General features: G+C 36.5%; 1 protein-coding gene across 3 annotated transcripts in view; it reads left to right on the forward strand.

The window, feature by feature from the left end:
• Positions 1-17,381, forward strand: part of LOC149557274 (Nucleic acid-binding proteins superfamily) — a 208,591-nt gene that overhangs the window by 66,091 nt on the left and 125,119 nt on the right. For 2 of the 3 annotated variants that reach the window (XM_089831975.1, XM_089831977.1), the window contains exon 3: positions 419-480. The exons of the other annotated variant lie outside the window; for it this stretch is intronic. In XM_089831975.1, the coding sequence (XP_089688101.1) occupies positions 419-480 (62 nt within the window). The remainder of the gene's footprint in view (positions 1-418; positions 481-17,381) is intronic. 3 annotated transcript variants of the gene reach the window in all.

Here is a 17,381-nt window from a genome sequence, read left to right on the forward strand (position 1 = left end):
GGCTTTAAAGTTATGGATCTTCAAAGTTACTTGTAACATAAAAAATAAATATTCAATCTCAAAGCTAACGGCTGGTCCTTTCTTATCGGAGTTTAATCAAGTATTATTATTTTTAATCATTGGCAAATTCTATCTTATGCATCAGGATTAGTCATTTCAGTTTAGCCACTATTTTAGTAGAATCTTGTGAAACTTAAATACATTTTAATTCAGTTTTAAAAAGCCTATGCCTTAATTCATGGTTTACTTTTGTCAAATGCAATCTCTTAATGATATGAAATATTCTCTATCAGATTAATTCTTCAAGTATGCACATTGGGTTTATTTTTTCAGAAAAGTAGCGTGTCATTTATACTTTAGCATGTAGATGAACTCATTTATATGGATCTTCTAATTCCAACCTTCATGTTGCACGCAGATCGGAACAAGCCACTGGTAGAGGTTATCAATGATTTGATTGGTTCTACAGTTTCTGTAAAGGTATTTCTTGTGTTATGTTGCCTTGGCTACAAGAAATGATATCCCTTGCTAGTTGAAACCAAAAAAGTGATTTCGATAGGAGTGCTAAATTCCATTTTCAAAATTAGTTTCCTTCCATAAATAATGAAATTGTAAGAGTCAGGCGACAATCGTTGCCACCACTGAAGATGGACACATTGCAACAACAACAAATAAATACATTGACTGTGTCTCAAGGCCCAAGAAAATAACCTCCCATCATTTAGATAATATTTTAAAGTAAACAAAAGAACCGGGAAATAAAATAGTAAGATTATGAAGAAGGTCAAGCAGGTTAAAAGGGATTAACAATTTACACGACGTCAACTGAGACCGCAAATCACATATCTTTAGAAGTCATCAAGATGGACATTGAAATCTATCTTATAGATGGGGCGGCAAGTTAATTTTTGGGACCAAGAGTTCAATCCTTAAGAGGTTTATTGGCAGGGTAAATTGATATACACCAATAAATGTAATCTGAGAAGACCATCCTTCACGTGAGGAGAATAACTTTGTGTAGGCTCCCAAAGAGGAGGCCTTTTGGGCCCACACAAGGAAGACTGGTAATTAAAGACAGATACGTTATTTTGCATCCACTTTCCACATTCAACATATCCTAGTGAAGAAGTAAGGGAGTGTATTTGAAGAAGCACATGCGAGCTGCAGGACGTAGTGTGGACGCAGTTTTTGAACTCCTTTTGGATGCAAATTTTGCTTTTATCTTTTTAAGTGATTGAGACAATTTTTTAATTTTTCTTCTGATCTTTCTATACATGGTCTAGCATATCTTTGATTAATTGATTTTTATGCTGTAAATATGTTCTAATTTTATCATAAACCAGATATCCAAGAAATAATTGCATGAAAAGCCCTAGATTGTATGGCCATAAAGAGTTACTTAAATCGTTTATTGGAAACTCCTTAAGATTTTATTAGAGAAATGTCAATATTCCCCACTTCTTATTGTGAGATTTACTGGTCTTGTGGGCTGCATGAATCTGCATGCCCTTTCCACAACATGGTCTGAAGGTTTTGGGAAGCATGACCTTGAACTTGCATTTGATAGGTTGGATAAGGTGGTGATAGTTGGAACCTGTTGATGGGTGTTTTACGACCACACTAACACATAATAAAATGCCAAGGTATCCTATCCTCTCTTGAGCAAAATCACATGTATGCTAGGATTGGTCATACGGGTGACTCCAAGGTTCTTTTTTGCTAGATCTTGATGTGTCGATAAGCTCAATGGTCATTGTGATATGCTGGTAACACAAAGTGACTTATATTTGAATCATTCTTTGCCTCTTCTGCAATGTTGGCCGGAACTTCTTCATTGGATTTTGCAATCTCATGATACTTCTTCCTTCAACAACACAACTCAAATGTACTAAAAGTTAAAAGGGAAAGGGTTAAAGAAATCTAGTCTATTCCTAAGGACAATGATATCAATGGATAGTGCTTCAGTGCATGAACTCCAAGATAACCAAGTTCTGCTTTGCCAAGATTAACTACAACTCCATGGGAATTATGCAATCTTCCGAGGATTATACAAAGATTTTTCATATCATAATGAACAATGCACATTTGATGGTCGAAGTTAAGAATCTGTATAACAGGGGCTCATGCTAACTTTACACTGCAATGTATAATCAACAAAATGCAAAAAGAATGAGCCATAGAAATTCATGAAACACCATTACATTCTCCATTGAAATCAAAGCACTTTTTCTAGCAATTGAGATATTGGAAGAACACCATGCAACAAGTCAAAATTTAACATGAATCCACCATATCTTCCAAGAAACCTAACTTTTATTTCTACTAGTCTTACAATGTCTTCTCCTCCTATTTTACTTATACTCTAAGAAGCAAGAGCTCTTTACTTCTAACAAGCTAACTATTGTACTATGATTTAGAAATGAAAAGTGGTGGCCTTTTCTAGAGCTCCTAAGTGTGAACGATCAATATTGATTTGAAATTAAGGGACCAAATTTTCCCACCTTAGCCCTAATTAGGGTTAGGTCATGGAAAGAGAATTTGTCATGAATAAGTTGGCCCACATGGAGCAATAAGAAAAGTGTCATCTACTTAGTGGGAGAGTGGTCAAAGTGACCATTAATGAAATCAGATTCCCACAATGCATTTAATGCTCTTTTGCCTAGAATAGGTTATGCTTGATCCATTCCTTATATGTTGTCAACTGGAATACTTTTAATTAGCTAGTGAAGGTGTTTGGGCATTGTTCAACATGCTAGGTGCCATGTAAATGTGATAAATCACCATGGGCAATATTTTTTAATCGCATGATTTTATGATTAAGGCCCTAACTTTGATTTACTCTTTTGAAACTCTCTCCTTGATCATATTGTTCCTTCCATATACTTGCTTTGGAATCAATGTAATGTCCCCTTTCTAGAGTTCACAACACATTGTTGTCGTTAGTCTATTTTCCCTTGGTACCATAAGCTAACCAAGACATAAGGGACTTTGAGCCCACTTGGCATAGGCAGTTTCAATTACAATTCATTTTGGGGTGTTTAGAGGCAGTTTTGGCCACACTATTTATAGTAAGTCATTGCGGCTATATTTCAACTTCCACTGCAGTGGTAGATCGATGGTAAATTGCTCAATATTTGATAGGATCATTCATTTACCATTGATATAATTTATTATGCATCAACAAAGTCTTATATAAAGTTAAATTTAATTATTTAACTTTATTAATGCATAATCTATACTTTGTAGGAAATATTTAAATTAAATGGTTCCTCTTCATTTTATAACACATTGGAGACATAAAAGGTAAAGGGGAAATTTAAAAAAAAGAGCACCCGCAGAAAATAGGAGCCGTGAGAATATAGGGAGCCACAAGAAAATAGTGTTCTGCAGAAAAATAGGGACCACGGGAAAATAGGGGTTGCGAGAATGTAGGAGTAAAAGACAGTGTCATGGTTTTTTATCCTACATTGAAAAAACAAGAGAGTGAACTCATGAGAAAGTGTATAGAAAGGAGCGAAGTACTCTCTTTTTGGATGCTTTATTTATGTTTGGATATTGCATAAAAAGTTGGTGAAATTTTGCAGATTATTCTCTTGGGCTTGGAGGACAAAAAATCCTCTTTGCTAGCATTGTTCTCGTGGTTGCAAGAAACCGTCAGGGGAATTTGACTGTACTTGAAAGGAAGAAATCAAGAGATTGAAGAGTATTTGCAGGTATTTATCTTCAATCAAGGGTTATTGTTGTTAGTGATTTTATTGCATATCTTAGAGTTTGGAGTGCTGGGAAATTGTGGACATCATAGAAATATCAAAGATATTAGAGTTCCACAATCCATCTGAATATTATGAGAGTTTCTGGATTTGTTTGTCTAAGATTTTTTATCATCAACATTTCTGATCACACTACATGATCCATCATCAGGATACAAGAGATCAAAAGGAATTTTTTTCCCCCTTTCAATCTCTTGCATCCTGATGATGGATCATGTAGTGTGATCCAAAACATTGATGATAAAATATATTACACAATCAAATCCAGAAACTCTCATAATATCATAGAAATACTCCAGCTGTACCTGTCAGGTGTTTAGTGGAGCTTCATTTCATACCTTACTGGCAGTATATCTTTTTGCTGTGCTATATCATTACCAGGCCAAGCCGTGAGCATGCTGGGCTGCAGCTGGGGGCCCTAGAAGAGAGTTGTTGACTGAGTTTATGGCCCTGTAACCTTGTCTCAGGCAGCCAAACTCTACAAAAGGTTAAATGTATATTTGGTGGCTTTGTAATTCACTCAGCTGGGTGCTATGTAATGTTGGAAGATGTGATTGATGCTGGAGATTTGTGTGTGAACAATATCTTTTGCTTGTATGCACGTTGCCAACCATTGGTAGATGATAAGCTGGAGGGATAATCAGGTCTGCGATGTTAAACACCACTGATTTTTTATTGAGTAAAGTTCTGGAATAAATCTGAAAACAATATATTATTATTAACAAACACTGGTTTCAGTCTGCTTTTTAGTCACCATTTCAGAATTAAATTTGATTCCTTGGCAAGAGTTTTGTTGTGTTATTTCTAGTTGTATGGAAATCTGATAAACTTAGTAAACATCCTCAAACCAAATACACATTTGCATATTGAAAAACAAATCAGCATTCTCAGCATCCAGGTTGCACACAAACTGTTTGAAAAAAACTCCAGGAGTCAAAGTTTACGTTTTTTTTATCAGATCAAGGGGGTATCTTACAGTGGCATCAGAGCAGTGTATCCTGCCATCCTAGTGGGTACACTACAAAATGATTAGACAGTGACATGGCTGATTGGAGTGTACAACCATTGTCACATGATTTAATACATGGAGAAACTGGGCATTACTGAATACGGGGCAAGAAGAACAGAGAAATCCGAAAGAACACTTGAGCATAGGTGAACAGGTTACAAGGAATACGGGTGAACAAAAATCTCAGGAGCAAAGTCAACAAACAGACTTATTTTTGCAGATGATGGCTAGACAAATGGGTATTGATGTCAACAATGGCAGAAATAATGGAGGAAACAACAGTGCTATCATTAAGATGAAGACTTATGAGATGCTAGAAGATCTTCACTACTTGCATGAGCATCCTGGTTGGTTAATATCCTTTTTTAAAAAGAAAGAAGTAAATGAAAAATATTCTCCTAGTGTAAGAGACAATGAGAAAAAAAACAAATAGAAAGAGCTTCGTAGCAAATCTTTTGAACGAAGATTAGTGCCTTGATAGAGGAAGACCAGTTGACAAATTTTCAGAGTGACTCTTCGGACATGTATACAATTACTATTGATGAGTCTGTGCATGAAGAGAGATAAAACAGTAGCCTTGGATTTGATATCAGATATTTCCAGTGAAGATAGCCAAGACAGATACATATTGAATGATTATGCAAAGCCTTTGGGGAGAAGCGTCTATGAAGACATCAGTGCTAGTGAGCTTGGCAGTGACTTTTTCCACTCATGTGGACAACAAGCACTTAATTTCTGAACAAAGCAATCAACCTTTTGAAATATGGGATCTGGGTGTGTTGGCACCTAGGTATGATAGAGATCTTATCCAAGATGAATTTCATTTTGATTGTGGTGATAACCATAATGCAAGTATGAAGGATACTAATGATGATTGAGATGAAGATCTTGAAGCAGAAACTGATTTATCTTTGCACGGGGGTGACTTTGAGCAGAAGTTTACGATGTAGGATGATTCAGATCCACAATATATTGCTGAAGATGATAATGAGAATGTATGAGAGACTTGGGACAGCCTTGGAGTCATTGATGAAAGGTATAACAGTTCTGATTTTGATATTCATAATAGCAGCAATTCTTTTGATTTGCATAAAGAAGATTGGAAAAATCAGTTCGTGGTGTTCAATGATAACCTATTGTTTGAGATCAGTGTAGAGAAGATATGACAATCCACTTTTTGAGTTGGATGATGGAAAATCTCTTGGTTGTAGTGCTGCATTTGGTGAAAATATTAAGGTATGGAATCCAGGAGAAGATTTATAACCTGACTTGGAGCATGATTTTCAGCCCGCTAATGATTTGAGTTTTCTTTATGAGGTGTGATTGTGTACTCTCTTGCAAGACACCCAAATATAAATTGTACAAATAAGGAGACAAATGAAGATCGCATGTGGAGTGAGCTTTGGAGGGATGATCTAAATACTAAATTTGACAGCATTGGTCATTCCCTTACCAACTGTCTTGTTATTCCATGTGTTCATTCACAAATGGACTGGAGAGAGAGATTTTAAACAGAAATTGGAGCATTGACAGTATGACCACTCTTAGGAGTATTTCTTGGCAAATAATAGATCAGGTTTTCAGTTTGGAGCTTGTTGTTTGGCTGAAGGTCAGTCTCATCATTTCACAGGTTGTCTCATTCAGTGGAGTTGGCACACTATTCTTTGTCAAGGTAGTGAGGATTTCCAGTTGGTGATTTCTTGGAGGTGTTTTTGTAGCACTTTGGAGTTGATTTGGAACTGCTGTTGTCCTTTGTGTAGAACCACAAAATCAGATTGTTCTTCACTAATTTCATTTTTGAGCAATGATACTTTTTGTTTACTTCAAATCTTCCAAATTGCAAGACCTCATCTTATGAAGGTTTGTGCTGTGAACTTTGGTGGCCTACTCTCAGTGATCATTCATGACAATGAACTTTTGCATGCTTTGGTTTTTCTATTAGAAATCTGTAGAGTTGGAATAGTGAGAGGTTTTGCATGTCTTGATGATTGTATTAGAATAGTACAATGGAGACATGTTAGATCTTTAAGGTCCTTTGATGATGGATGAGCTTGTTGAACTCTTTGTTAATGTAATGTTCCCCATCTTTTAGACCCTCAATTGAGTTCTTATCTTTTCATTCTCCGAAGGCTAAGTGGAGAAATAAAGAGAAATAAATTGAATTAAAGTCAACAAATAAGTAAATCTAAAGGTGACTTTATATTTAATTAATTTAATTTTTTAGAAGCACAACTAATTATTGTATTGGAAAGAGGGAAGCTTCTAGAGAGTGCAATTAAATAATATTTTATTTCCTTCTAGAAGGGTGAAGGAAAAGAATTAATAGATGCGAGAGCTTCATTGTTAAGCATCCGATTATTGTCAATTGCATTTGATATAAACTTGGGAGAAGAAACTAAGGGTTTTTGATTTCAGTTAGCCATTGGAGAGCGTCAATTCTTCAGTGTTGCAACCATTTGAGGTAGTGAAATATCCACTAAATTTGGCATTTAGGAGATCTTCATTCTAGAGTTCTATTGGTGCTTAAATTGGAGATTACATTTATTGCTGGCTGCTACAGTGCTGTGAACAGTGACGTGAACAGTACCCACACTATAGTACTTGGCTTGATTATGATTGCAATTTCATCTCCTTCATTGGGCGATTTGTATATCAGGTTCTACAATCAGTTTGCATCATTTAAATTGGTTATTTGGCATTGTAAAGGTGGCTGTCATAAGTAGTTGTAGATGCACATTTTATTTCAAATTTATAATGTCATTTCTACTCAGTTTTTTTTGGGGTTGCAAAGCCAAGAGCCTTGGAATATTATGTTAAGCATTGAATTAAAATATATCTCACTAAAGGAGTGATAAGTTGTAGGTCTATATATTTGATGTAATGTGCATATTTATATCTACCATGTTTGACATAATAGTATGCATGCCAAGTGTTTGACAAAATACCAATTGGCTGTGTAAGTGCACATTTTTCATTTAGATTTCATCTATATGCATTTGAAAAGCCAAAAGAGAATTGCATATGCATGTAGTTCTTTTCTTAGATATAGTAGTAATCAATTACAGGATTTTAGATTCCCTTTGATATCATTTGAAGCAAGCATAACCAGTCTAAAACTTAGAAACAACAAGCATAGAGATTGTATTGGAAGTGTTTCAAAATTTTCCTTGACCTACAAATCAACAAGTTGATGTTCGAATTGACAAAGGATATTATAGTGGTATCAAGGCTTGCTTGCAAAGTGTTTGATGAAATGTCAAACAACTGAATTAGAGAAGAATTTGGTGTTTGACGAAGTTATAACCAATTGGGGTTATTACAGTTAAACCCCAATTTTTGCTTAATTATAAAATATTCCTTATAGTAGTTGTGACTTCATGCGAAGTTGAGTTCATCATTATGGTTTCATGGAAATGGAAGTGTTGGTTATTCGTTATATGTCACCATCCCTATAGGATAACCTTTGTGATTATTAATTTTTTTAACAAGTATGATAATTTATTGTCTTTTAACATTATCAGATTTCCACAATCCATTTGTAAATAAAATGTTTTCTAGATTTGATTGGTTGTGATTTTTACCATCAACGTTTTAGATCATACTACATGATCCATCATTAGGATGAGAAAGCGCAGGATAGTAGAGATATGCAGATTGAGACATTCTCAAGAGATATAAGAAGAGAAGGAGAGAGCACACAAATTCGTGCAAAGAACAAAAAGTGAGAAGTGCACCACCTAATGAAATAAATGAGACATGAAAGATAAATGGCACAGAAGAATTTAAAATTATAAAAATATAAATAAAAGGTGATAAAAATAAGAAATTATAAAAAAAGAAAATTTGAACCTAAGAAAACCAAAAAACACATACACTAAGAGAAAGAGAAACAAAAATACATACGCAAATGAAAGCATGTATATACACACACACACACATATATACAAATATATATATATATATATATATATATATTATATATTATAAGTATATACTATTATATATATTTACAGATATATATATATTATATAATATATATTATATATATTATAAGTATATACTATTATATATTATTGTCTTTTGTTATAAATTATTTTGATTTAGTTGATTTATTTTAAAATCCCTTAGATGATGTTCATTCAAGTGTAATGACCCATACCTACAACTCTAAAAATCAATATATAGCCACCAGAATGCTTGTACAAATGTCAAATGGAGTGTACGGACAAGGTTGAAGGCCATACGGTGCAGGCCGTATGGTATGTATGGGACACTAGAAGTGTCGTACGGTGGGAGAGAGGTGATGTACGGCTAGCAATCTGGCCGTATAGAGGTATAAGGGGGCCGTACGATAGAGTGAGAATGAAGTTGTACGATTAGTAGAGTAGCCGTACGGTAGGGAGTATGGGGCTCGTATGATTGAGTATATGGAGGCTGTATAGTTGGTTGGGATGTAGTACGACTTAGCTTGGAGGTCGTATAGTAAGTAATGGTAGTTGCGCAGAGTGTTGGGAGAAATGAAGGAGGTATAGAAAAATAATGATTTCAGATCTGCACTTTAAACTATTAATTTCAAGTTCATCAAACAATGCCAAACAAGAATAGAGAATTAGAACACAAACAACCTTCAATTAATAATTGCCAAAAGATGGTTCTCCAATTTGCTAGATTCGGGCAAAGTCTTACATGCAACAATGGAATAGGGTGAGGTTGAATCACACTGAAACCACATGAGCCAAATAGGGAAGATCTTTCACTTCCGAAATGGCGAACAAAACCAGAACTCCAATAGGAATTTGCAGTACAAAGAAATAATCCAAAATTGTATATCTATGACTACCTACAAGTCGTGCTTAAATACCTGTCGGGAAAACTTTTTAAGGGTGTACAAAGATAGCTGATGGCTACACATACCTATGGAAATAAAACTAAAATGGGTTCGAGATATTTTACATCAATCGGCCCATTAACATAGATTTGATTAATAAACTATTTTATGATAGAGATATTACAGTCCTTTCATCCCAAATTTTGCTTGTCCTCAAGAAAACGCAATGCTGGATGTTGTAGAATGTGCTCACCTTCCCAATTTACATCGTCCAGCGGCAAGTGTTTCTAGCACACCAAATATTCCTTCACCTTTCGGTTCCGTAGGGTCTTCTCACCTACTTTAGTAATCTTTGCTGGTTCCAATATGAGCTTTTCTTCTTCATTGAGTGGCGGAAGGTTTGTAGCTACTGTGATGTTCTGTCCCACAACTTTCTTCAAGCAGGAGACATGAAAAATGTTATGAATATGGCTCCCCTCCGGAAGTTCCAGCTCATTGGTGACTTCACTGACGCGGTGAACTACATGATAAAGTCCATAAAATCGTGGATTCAATTTTTCTTTTTCCTTCTCTTTTAATGAGGATTGTTGGTATGGCTGGAATCTTAGGTAGACCAAGTCTCCTACTTCGAAACTCCTCTCTATTTGGTGTTTTTCGGCGTTTATCTTTTGTTGATTCTATGCCCATTGTAAGTTTTCCTTTAGGTATCTTAGAATGTCTTGTCCCTCTTGAAGCCAGTCCCTCGCCCTTGATATGCGATTGTCTCCTAGAACTGTGTCGATGAAGGAAAGGGGTTCGTACCTGTATAGAGCTTTGAATGGTGCCATCCCGATGGACATGTGGTACATGGTATTGTAACAATATTCCTCTAGGTGTATCCATTTGACTCATGCCCTTTGTTGTGCTGACAAATAGTTCTGAAGGTAACCTTTGAGCCACTTATTCACAATCTCCGTTTGCCCATCTGTCTAAGGGTGGTAACTAGTATTTGGTGACAGCTCTGTTCCTGCCAGTCAAAACAGTTCTGTCCAGAAGATACTGATAAATTGTCCATCGCAATCACTGACAATGTTTCGAGGTAACCCGTCTAGATGAAAGACCTATCTAAAAAATAGATCAGCTACCTGTGCAGCTTGAAAGTCTAAGGGGATGACGAAGAAATGTGCGTACTTCGTCAATTTGTCAACCACTACAAAAATAAAATCCTTTCAGATCACCTTGGGAAGTCCAGTAATGAAATCCATCGAGATACTTTACCACTTCTTTTCTGGAATTGATAGAGGTTGCAGTAACCCGGCGGGTAGAGTATGTTCGGATTTGTTCTCTTGGTAGATTGTACACTCTTACATGCTGCAATACATTTCCTTTAAGGCCTTTCCATGAAAACGTCTCCTTGAGACGTTTGTAAGTTTTGAGAAAACCTGAGTGTCTTGCCAAGGGTGAGTCATGTACCTCCTTCAAGATTTTCTACTTCAATTTGGATTTCGGCACTAAAAAATCCAATTCTTATAGTAAATGATGTCATCCACCACTTTGTACCAATCATCTTGGGTGTTTCCATCAATTAGCTCACAGGCCAATGTGTTTTTGGAATATTCTACCAACAAATGTGCTTTCTAGTCAACTGAAATCTTGGTTAGTAAGCAGATGGCGGGTTTCCTAGAGAAGGCATCTGCAACCATATTGTTCTTTCCTTTCACATATTCAATGTCAAATTCAAATGCCTGAACTTTGCTTACCCATTTTTGTTGCCTCTAGTTCAAGTCTCGTTGCTCTAGAAAAAATCTCAGACTATTGTGATCCGTATGAATGACAAACTCGGCACCCACCAGATACTGTCGAAACTTGGTTAGCGCATGTACGATGGCCAACATCTCTTTGTCATATGTGGAATATAAGCATTCTGTTTGCATAAGCTTGCTGCTCTCATAGGCTATGGGCTGTCTATCTTGCATCAGTATGTTGATGTGAGTTTTTGTACCACTACATAACATATTAGTAATTGAATATCTGATATGGAGTATCAAACACACAATTCCTCTCTTGAAAAGTTAATGCTCACGGGACACGAGAATAACTCCAATGTTCCTTACACTTGTGGATATTCGCTTAGTTTTATCGATGTGATTTGTTGGTAATCACGTCGGCGGCCTTACATTATTCATTCAAGGATGACTTGGGTTTTTGGTGAGATGGTGATGATTTTGTATGAGTGCCAGGTGATGTTGATGGTGACGGTGATGGTGGAGGATATAGTACCAGATAATGTTGATTGCACGAGGAGGCGATAATGGTTCTAATGACTTCTACCTTCTTAACTTTCTTAGAGTGAAATTCGACTACCCAACTACTCACTATTTTACTCCTACTCCTTCAACTACTCGCTATTCTACTCCTATGAATGGAAAGGTTAACAAATGGATGGGGATCGGATCTAATGAGAGCTTACCAACGGATCCACCTCCATAGATGCAGTGATTCAAAGCAAAAGAGAACTAGTTTACCACACAAGGCTCCCTAACCAGCGACTAAGATGCTAGTGGCCTAGTTGTAGATCCCTATCAAATATTCACTAACATCACCATACAATTAGCCATCTACTTCTACTCTAACATGAAATGAAATCCTACTTTAATTTGAGAGATGAGAAGAACCATGCAATACACCAAAATCATCATGTATATCCACCATGCAAGCCACAACAATGAATAGAGAACAATTTTGATAGTATTTTGGCAACAATTCTCCAACATAACTCTCACAAATAAGAGCAAAATGGCCCTATATAGAGGCCAAAATTACAACCAACGGTAGAGATCAAAAGAAAAATCAACGATCTAGATTGGATCCTAGAAACCCTAATTAGGGTTGCCACCCCATCGGCCAATGAGAAGACACCACCTCGCCAATGGACCAATGAAAAAAGTGGAAAAGTAGTAACCAATGAGAAGGCAACAAAATGGTGGCCAATCAGAATTAGACACTTGTCCTATTCTAGAAGAAAGAGAAATTACCACTCGGGCTTACACCAAATGATCTCCTAATATAACTCTCCCTTTTTCTTTTTTTCTTTTAGCTAAGGCAATGAACCTAGCTAGCCTTTCGTTGACTTCTTCCATGGGAGGACAAGGTGTATGCTTTATCTTAAGCTCAACCGATTTCATCATGTTGCTTGTTGCTTGTAGTGTCTTTTCATGATCCTTCTCATATTTTTTTGCAAATCCGATAAAGGCATTGAGGGAAGAAAGGGTGTTCAAATGTTTCTTCTTGATAGCAACCTTTCCTAACTCATCCAATTTTGATCCAACTCTTGTCTCATTGATATCCTCTTCTCTGATGTCTTCAAAATCAAGTGCCACCCCAACGTCGCTCATCATGGTTGAAATGGAAGTGTTGACGCCTAGGCTGTGATGTGTCACCGCTTTTTGTATCTTCTTTGCCAAGGGGGATTGTCTTTCCTTTAGTCTATCCTTTACTTGTAGCATATTTACTGTTCTGACATTGGTATTGATTATTCGCCTCATTTTTGAGAGGAAAGTTGTTTTGGGCATTATATCCTCTTTGTTTTTCTTAATGTTTGTTCCCTTAGGGTTCTTGCTTGCACTAACAGCTACCAACTTGTCAACCTATGATAGGATGGTGAAGTGGTGGATAATGAATGCAAGAACCAAGGGAGACAATGTCTAGACAAGAACTAAAGAGAGAAATCTGCTTAAGGACTCATTTCAACTCTAAATGATTTGAAATTGCCTTTACCAATAGCTGGGTCTTCTTTTTGGAATCTTTACTTGTATCATGTTTATTGTACTGACATTGGTATCAGTTATTCACCTCATTTTCGAGAAGAAAGTTGTTTTGGACATCATATCTTCTTTGTCTTTCTTAGTGTTTGTTCCCTTAGGGATCTTGCTTGCACTACTATCCTCCATCTCGTCGCCCTATTACGGGATGGTAAAGTGTTGGACAATGAATGCAAGAAGAATCAAGGGAGACAATATGTAGACAAAAATGAAAGAAGGAAATCAGCTTAAGGACCCCTTTCAACTATAAATGATTTGAAATTGCCTTTATCAATAGCTAGGTCTCTTTTTGGATTTTTATCTGTATCATGTTTACTGTACTGACATTGGTATCGGTTATTTGCCTCATTTTCGAGAAGAAAGTTGTTTTGGGCATCATATCCTCTTTTTCTTTCTTAGTGTTTGTTCCCTTAGGGATCTTGCTTGCTCTACCATCCTCCATCTTGTCGCCCTATTACGGGATGGTAAAGTGGTGGACAATGAATGCAAGAAGAACCAAGGGAGACAATATCTAGACAAGAATGAAAGAAGGAAATCAGCTTAAGGATCCCTTTCAACTCTAAATGATTTGAAATTACCTCTACCAATAGCCAGATCTTCCTTTTCGAATTTAGGATCAGACTTTGAGAATTTCAAACCTCTTGCAAATTAGAATTTTAATCCTTTGGAATTGTCCACCATTTGTCCAAAAAAGTCAGACCTCCATCATGTATTTCTTCTCCAAATAAAATCGCCCAGATCTGAAGTAAAAAATGCAGTCCCTCTTGAAAATCAAAATTTTTTCTTCCACAAATTTTGGCTCCCACAAAATTCAGCTCCCTCAAAATTTGGCTCCCACAAAATTTGCCTCACACAAAAGTTGGCTCCCACAAAATTCGCCAAGCAAGAAGAGTGCAGATCTGCCCTTAATCATGGAAAATTGCCAAACATAGAGATCTCTACCATGAAGAAATTTGTCAACAATAATGCAAAGCTGCCCTAGCTGGAAAAATCACCCAAAGAAGATGCCAATCTGTCTTAGCAAAATTGCTCAAGGAAGAGAAAATTTGCTCCTAGCCAAAAATCGCCTAAGCACCAAAGAAGAGTGAGGAATGAAGAAATGAGGGGAAAGAGTTTCCTCTCATACCCTACTTGCTCATCCTCCCTAGCTAGCCAACTGGGACCCTGGTAGCAAAAATAAATTAATTAGAACACAAGACATGGCTCCCAATTAAATGCTTAGCCCAAAATTAACTTTGCCAGGATGAAATTTACTTTTTAAAATTGCCAATTAGACCAAAATTGCAAAAGGAAAGTAAATAATGCCTTGAAGATGCTAAATGTTTCCATTTAATGATGATTTAGTAATCAATATATCATTAAAATCCTTAGTTACCGGATTCGTGCCCTAGAGGCCGGATTCGGATTCGTGCCTGGATTCGTGCAGATCCGGGCAGGATCCTTGTTTTACATAGTGGATTCGTCCGGATTCATGGCCCACGAATCCTGATGAATCCACTGTGTAAAACAAGGATCCTGCTTGGATCTGCATGAATCCAAGCACGAATCCTCAAGGATCCAGCGTGAATCCTCAAGGATCGACAAGTTTAAGTGAGTCTAAGTTATATAATATGACTTTTTTAAATATATTTTTTTGCTTTCTAGTGCTAAAATGACCTTTTTATGCATTATATATACTAATAAATGAGAGAAATAAATAAATATATATATATATCTGTTACTAGTTGGGGCTTGGGCAAGATCAGTAATATATATATATATATATATATTCATGAATCCTCCACGAATCCTAATTGGGAAAAAAAAAAAATCACGAATCCACGGATCCGATTCACGTGCCCGAATCGGATTCGTATCCCGAATCGGTAACTAAGTTAAAATCGGATTTTGGCTAGCCAAAAGTCATTTTTTCAATATTAAATTACTAATTTCATTAAAGGCTTAAAAATTTTCAAGACAATTTAATCCATTTAAGCCAATTTTTTGCAATTTAATTCAAATCGATTTTGCCAAATAATTTTAGTTTTTTTTTTTTTGAAAAAAATAAATCATCTCTAGAGCCTAAAATCGATTTTGCAATTTGATTTCATCTTCACAAAAGAAAAAAATTTGGCCAAAGAAATTCAAGATTTTCCAAAAAACTCAACTCTAACAAAATTTCACTTTTTTGAAAATTCTCTAAATTTATACAATTACATCCAAATTTTCAAAAAAAATCGTCTAAGTACAAAATTTACAATTTTATAAAGCCAAGTGTTGCTTTTAAAAAATTTGTTTGGCCTAAGGATGAAATTGGTCATTTTGGAAAATTGAGTTGAAACCGGGTGAAAAATAAACCTAGCCCTCTCCCCTCTAGCTTGAAGGTGTCCAAGACTTAAAATTTTCAAAAAATCGAATCAAAATTTTTGGACAACTCAAAATTTGCGAAGGTGATTGAAAAAAAGGGGGTCCCCAAAATTTTGGGGCGATGGTGTGAGAACCTCACAACACAATACCACCAATGCCTTCTTCGGATGTGTCACACTCGAAAATGAATGTTCGAGCGAAATTAGGCAATGCAGGTACAGGACAAGTGCTCATTTCTTCTTTTAGCTTATCAAAAGTGAGTTGTGCTTTTTCATTCCACTAGAAGGGCCCCTTTCTAGTTAGGTCTGTTAATGGAGCGCTGAGCTGAGAGAATCCTTTTACAAACCTCTGGTAATAACTGCACAGTCCAAAAAATCCTCGCAACTCCATGAGTGATGTCAGGCGAGGCCAATCAAGGATAGTCTGAATCTTCTCCTGATGAACTTGAACTCCATATTTACTGGCAACATGCCCCAGGTACAATATTTCTGTCATATCGAATTCACACTTGGATCACTTGGCAAACAAGGACATCCTTCATGATCTGTAGAACTTCGTCCAGATGCTTTAGGTGCTCTTCCCATGTCCCGCTATAAATAAGAATATCATCAAAAAATACCAGTAAGTACTTACGCAATTGTTTGTTGAAGATGCGATTCATGCATGATTGGAAAGTAGCAGGTGCATTTGTTAATCCGACTGACATTACCAGGAACTCATGATGCCCATAGTGACAACGAAAGGCTGTCTTTTCCAAATCTTCCTACCTTATGTGGATCTGATGGTACCCGAAATGAAGATCTATTTTCAAAAAATAGAGTGCACCATGTAATTCATCCAGCAACTCATCTATCCTTGGAATGGGATATCTATTCTTTATTGTTTTTTTGTTCAACGCACAGTAGTCCACACACTTGCGCATCATCCTATCCTTTTTGACCAAAACCACTAATGACGCGAAGGGGCTAGAATTGGGACGTTTCCATCCTTTCTCTAGCAATTCCTAAATAGTCTTTTTGATCTTATCTTTGAATTTCTAGGGATGGTGGTAGGGTGTGGTTATGACCGGCTTGGCTCTTGTTTCCAATTCTATAGTGTGTTCAAACCCTTGATGAGGTGGTATGCCAGGATGAATGTCTATAAAAACCTTATCATGTTCACTCAAAATATTCTGGAGATCATCATCCTGGGGAGGTGTCCATTGCCTTTTTATAGGTTCCGCTAAGACAAAACAATGTGCAGCACAAGCAATGTCATCATGCCGAAAAATTGCTTCCATTCGATGTGCAGAAACTTCCTTCGAATCCTCATTTGCCATTCCACAGAGAACAACCTTCTTTCCATCGACAAAAAAAGTGAAGTCCATCCATTTGAAGCTTTGAGTATGTTCATTAAGTGTCTCCATCCACTGTATGCCTAGAATAACCTCCATATCATCAAGGTCCACTATGAAGAAATCCTCAATCACCTTATGATTCGCCATTGTGATACTTAGCTGAGGAACAAAGTGTGTGTAGGGCAGAAGAGTCCCTCCAGCAACTTTGACCTGAAATTCTGCGTGCGTCTCCGTAGGTAGACCTCTTCACTTCACTAAAGATGAGTTTATAAAGTTTAGGGTGGCTCCGCTA

This window comes from Cupressus sempervirens, chromosome 5 (assembly GCF_028749045.1).
Source record: "Cupressus sempervirens isolate cs-2001-9-10 chromosome 5, ASM2874904v1, whole genome shotgun sequence".
NCBI classification, from domain to species: Eukaryota; Viridiplantae; Streptophyta; class Pinopsida; order Cupressales; family Cupressaceae; genus Cupressus; species Cupressus sempervirens.